The sequence below is a fragment of the Sorghum bicolor genome, chromosome 3, assembly GCF_000003195.3.
Source record: "Sorghum bicolor cultivar BTx623 chromosome 3, Sorghum_bicolor_NCBIv3, whole genome shotgun sequence".
NCBI lineage: Eukaryota > Viridiplantae > Streptophyta > Magnoliopsida > Poales > Poaceae > Sorghum > Sorghum bicolor.
In genome coordinates, this window is record NC_012872.2 from 55,306,695 (window position 1) to 55,312,174 (window position 5,480).

At 53.0% G+C, this 5,480-nt stretch overlaps 1 protein-coding gene across 1 annotated transcript; it reads left to right on the forward strand.

Annotated features, from left to right (window-relative positions):
* On the forward strand, positions 1,356-5,084 carry LOC8054372. The gene is made up of 2 exons (XM_002455894.2): positions 1,356-1,599; positions 3,738-5,084. The coding sequence occupies exons 1-2, from the start codon at positions 1,503-1,505 to the stop codon at positions 4,793-4,795; spliced, it is 1,155 nt and encodes a 384-aa protein (XP_002455939.2). The 5' UTR covers positions 1,356-1,502; the 3' UTR covers positions 4,796-5,084.

Consider the following 5,480-nt stretch of genomic DNA (forward strand, 5'->3'; position numbering starts at 1 on the left):
AGTTCGTTGCCGTAGTGTGTCTCTCTCCGTCGCCATGCACAGAGGCCCCGCCCGCCCGGCATCAGCTTTCGGACGCGAAAGGGAGGTGTGGGGAAATATCCCTAAGCTAGGACCAGAGGATTATTGGTAATGATGCCAGCTGAGATCGATGGCATGTCGACCAGCGGCTACGTACTACGCATGCGAACCGGGGTTACCGGTCTGTGGAATTGGGGATAGACTTGGTCTGAGACCCGAAGCCGGCCGGACGCCTAGCTTGCATTGGTGCAGGTAGATCCGCCGATCGACCGTACCTCTCGTGGCCGTGTCTTGGGCCATTACCGGCTTTAGCTTGGTGTTTGAGTGCAAAGCGACGACGAGGTCGGACCCTTTCTTGTCGGCGATATCAACCTGCTTTGGCTGGGTCTGTTTTCTTTTTTTGTTTTTGTCTCGTTGATGAGTGCTACGTAATACACAACAGACAGTAGTTTTCTCAAGCGGCAAGCGAGGGGCGCGCATGCATGACTTCCGGCGCACGTACACATGGCGCCATGTGCAGGTCGAGCTAAAGTTTGGCGGTATCTTTGGTGCTCGATGTCCCAGTCTCCCAGATCGATAACGCCAGCTCTTGTCGTGCATCGGTCGCCCGTCCGTTCCTGAACATGTTACTGCGAGGACTGTTTGGATGCATGTGTCCCGTATCCGATCCTGAAGGCTGTGGCCGCCGTAAAAGTGTTAGCTGATGGCCTGATGCGTGGTAAGTACGACTATATCCACTAACGCAACAGTAGTAGGGACTGATTGCTGATCCTACGGAGTACGTACACAGATAGCTGTGCACACGCTGCTCTCAGATAGTCCTATCCCATAGTACAATACTACCAGAGTATTGCATTGCCATGATCGACAAGCATTAACCAAGCACGGGCGCGGCTCCACTCCATGTCAGAATCAAACCGAAACTCCCGGATTGACGAGACTATCCCCTGACCACCGCCGCACGTTGCTCTGCTCTTCAACACTAGTGCCGTGAGAAAGCCGAGCACCGGCACCGCTCCGCGTATCGACTGGCAAGTGGCCACGTACGCGCAGCAAGAAGCCCATGTGACCACACGCAGGGGCTGTCTCCCCGAGCCCGAGGGCAGGACCGCCACTCCGCCTCCGGGTCGGCTCCTCCGACCCGAACCGGGGTGGCGCCGCCGCCGGTCCGGGTCCGGCGCATCCGTCCGTCCGTCCGTTCGGAACACGGAACCCCACGCGGGACGGCGCGTCGTTACAAAATCAAACAACAGGGTCCCCTGACCCGGAGTGGCACTCTCGCTATTGAACGGCAGTCTCGTGGGCGTTTTGCCGAGGGGTCGCTCTATAAGAGCGGCCGCGACCCCCGCCTGCTCTGCTCATCTCGTCCTCACTCCCCTCCACTCCACTCCTCCCGTGTCCCTTCGTCGCGAAGCTCCAGCAGCTGCTGCTGCAAAACCCCAAAGAGGGAAGGACGAAGCCACAGACATTAGAGGTCCTTGTGAATGGAAGAGGAGGGAGGGAGAGCAAAGATGCGGCGCGTCGCGCTGTTGCTGCTCCTCGTATGCGCGCTGGCGCGGGCTGCCGCGGTCGTCACCGACGGTGAGAGCTCTCGCTCGCTCGGAGCTAATTAAGCTTTAGTTGTCATCATATGATTAGCGTGTAGCATTTATCGTTCCGTTATGCTGCTCTTCGCTTCAGTCTGAGTTGATGCTGCTAGTAGCTAGGGCATAAGATAGTGAAGTCACCTTTCATAAGTAGATCGTACGTCCTCAGAGTCACAGTGTACTGCTCCTAGTGACCTCTCGTTTAGAGTTTCCAATTCCAGATTTCCAGCTGCCGGGGTGTGTAGCATATATAGCCTGTGAGAGGTAATCATGCATCAAAGCAAAATTCCTGCTTGTCCATATAAGCGCAGCTCAACTGTAGGTCGTCGTAATAATAACATAAACACCCCAAAATATATGTGGAGTCCAAGCACGTACCACTGTATTCACAAAACTATACAAAAATATATATCAGTATATAGAGAAAGTAAATTCTTCCCCTGATTAACTTGTTATACACAGGAATAGTACACTCCATCCAGTATGTTGTCCATGTATTAAATGCTGAACCTGTTAACAGAGTACTGTCCTGGTGGTCTGATCGCAATCCCTGCCATCACGTGTCAGGCCCATGACCGGTCCACCGGTTTTAGCGAACACAACACTACATGCATGTTGCACGTAGTTAATGATGGCCTGGTCCCTGGTTAGATCCGAACCTTCCCAAAGCAAGCTAGCTGGTACAATAATGGGCTTATAGCCAAGCTAATCCTGATGTGGAGGAGAGAAGAGAGGAGAGAGATGATAGCTTGGCTCTTAGTTAAGCACCAAGCTGAGCACGGATGCATAGGTAGTAGTGGGCCCAAAAAGCAAATGTTGTGAGAAGAAAGAAGAAAGAGAATGTGTTTTAGAGACAAGTAGGAGACAACTTATTGTATTCTAATTATTTGGCTTATAGCCAAACACTTGGCTCTATTGACCTTGCTCTTAGGGGGCCATCACGACAAAATGATTCCTGGGTCGCTGTCATATGGGTCTAATCATCATCATGCACGCATAAACGCTCAAGGCTTTGATTATTAGAAGAGGACCATGCATTATATAGTACTGTGTGTACTGTGTAGTGTAGGCACCTGTTGCTTGGCCCACTGACACGTACACCTCACATGGCAAAGCATATATACTTGCCCCACTTAATTAATCAGTTAGGATCAACAGTTAGGGCACTCACAATACAGACTCTATTATAGAGTCTAGAGTTATTTATTACATCGAACAATATGGATTTGGAGTCTTATTTTTTCTACATCTTTTTTCAATAAATATGCTGCCACATCAGCAAAATACCATAAATAATATGTAATTAAGTGTCTTAGACTCTGTGATAGAGTCTTGCATTGTGAGTGCCCTTATATATTTATTAACGATCGCATGTTGGTCTGGTCGATATACACAAAGGATTCCGCCACCCTGGCCAGTCCACCGCCCAAAGCATTGTTTTGACCATTCCTTGCAAATAAAACTGATTCTAAGTACTAGTTCTAATTTTTTTTAGTTTGGACCGACAAATATTGTCTAATTATAAACTAACTAGGCTTAAAAATTCATCTCATGATTTACATACAAACTGTGTAATTAGTTTTTGTTTTTTACTATATTTAATGCTTCATGTATATATCGCAAGATTTTTTGGTGAACTAAACAAGACCTAATAGATTTTCCAGTAGTATTGGCTGGTGATGAGACCTAATAGATTTTTCAGTAGTATTGGCTGGTGATGATTCCTTGCACTGCGTATGCGGATGCTGCTATGCATCGGACCCCTGCATACATGTGTCTGCAGATCTCTCTGCATGTGGTAGATAGAACAGCCGTGAATGCGTCTGACGACGGTCTGAGGCTAGCTGAGCCCCCACCGACACAGCGGCAGAACGAACAGACTTTTGGTCACAGGCACAAACAACGTGCATCCTGCAGCCCGTTACAGTTGCAACATCTGGTGTCGTGTCGAAGTTCTCTTTTTTAGCTCCATCTCCAACACCAGCCTGCGTCCCTGTAGCTACTCTGCATACGTTCACACGCATTTATCTGCATATTAATAGTACGAATCAGCTTGATTAATTTGATCGGAGTAATCCATCGACCGACCGACCGACCGACCACAATTGACAACACATGCATGCAACAATGCAGGTCTTCTCCCGAACGGCAACTTCGAGGATGGCCCGCCCAAGTCGGCGCTGGTGAACGGCACGGTGGTGTCGGGCGCCAACGCCATCCCGCGCTGGGAGACCTCCGGCTTCGTGGAGTACATCGAGTCGGGCCACAAGCAGGGCGACATGCTGCTGGTGGTGCCGCAGGGCGCCCACGCCGTGCGCCTGGGCAACGAGGCCTCCATCCGGCAGCGCCTCGCCGTGGCGCGCGGCGCCTACTACGCCATCACCTTCAGCGCGGCGCGGACGTGCGCGCAGGCGGAGGCGCTCAACGTGTCGGTGAGCCCCGAGTGGGGTGTGCTCCCGATGCAGACCATCTACGGCAGCAACGGCTGGGACTCGTACGCCTGGGCCTTCAAGGCGAAGCTGAGCACCGTGACGCTCGTCATCCACAACCCCGGCGTGGAGGAGGACCCCGCCTGCGGCCCGCTCATCGACGGCGTCGCCATCCGGGCGCTGTACCCGCCGACGCTCGCCAGGGGGAACATGCTCAAGAACGGCGGGTTCGAGGAGGGCCCCTACTTCCTGCCCAACGCGTCGTGGGGCGTGCTGGTGCCGCCAAACATCGAGGACGACCACTCGCCGCTCCCCGGCTGGATGATCGCCTCCTCCAAGGCCGTCAAGTACGTGGACGCCGCGCACTTCGCCGTGCCCCAGGGCGCGCGCGCCGTCGAGCTGGTGGGCGGGCGGGAGAGCGCGCTGGTCCAGGAGGTGCGCACCGTGCCCGGGTGGAGCTACCGCCTCGCCTTCGCCGTGGGGGACTCCGGCGACGGCTGCACGGGGTCCATGGTCGCCGAGGCCTACGCGGCGCGCGCCACCGTCAAGGTGCCGTACGAGTCCAAGGGCACCGGAGGGTACAAGCGCGCCGTGCTCGACTTCACGGCCGTCGCCAACCGCACACGCGTCGTGTTCCAGAGCACCTTCTACCACATGAAGGCCGACGGCACGCTCTGCGGCCCGCTCGTCGACGACGCCTCCGTCGTCGGCCTGCGCAAGAAGCCTGCCGCCGCCGGCCGCCGCCTCCTGCAGTTCCTGTAAGGTGCTTAACGCCGCGCTCGGTGGCGTGGCGCAGGCGCAGGCGCAGCGATGGTGTAATATTGGTAGGCGTTTTGGTTTGGTGTGTGCGTGGTATATGCGTGCCGTGCGCGCCCTGTGGCTGCAGCTGCAGTGGCGTCGCGTTGGGTGTTTTCTTGTTGTGACGAACAAAGGGGTCTTCTGGCGCACCGGGAGAGGTTAATCAACTTATGATAACCTGATGAGGTGCCAGACTGAAGATGACACGGGATTAATGGCAAATGCTGCTAGTACTATTTTTGTTCCAGACTTAGACTGAGCCTATTAAACTTTAACAACCTTAACCAAACACCCTGAAATGTGTGCGATTGAAGTGTGCTGCTTTTAGACGACATGTACCTCAAACGGAGCTCATGGTCTCTCCACGTTTGCATGATTTCAACCAATATATCTTGACCATCCATCATCGAAGCTCATAGTTTCACATGTGCCCCGACGCCACTAATTGACGAACGATCACTCAAACTAAATCAAACGAACGATTTCCGACCATCTAAACTTTTCATTTTAGAAAAAAAAATTCCACCTCTTTCCCTTTTAGGAAATACCCATCCCGTGCATCCCTATTGCCTCTCTCGCTTCGTTCTTTTTCTCTGGCTATGATGTCAGCACTGACATAACCTACAAAAGCTAAATATTTTTTAAAAAT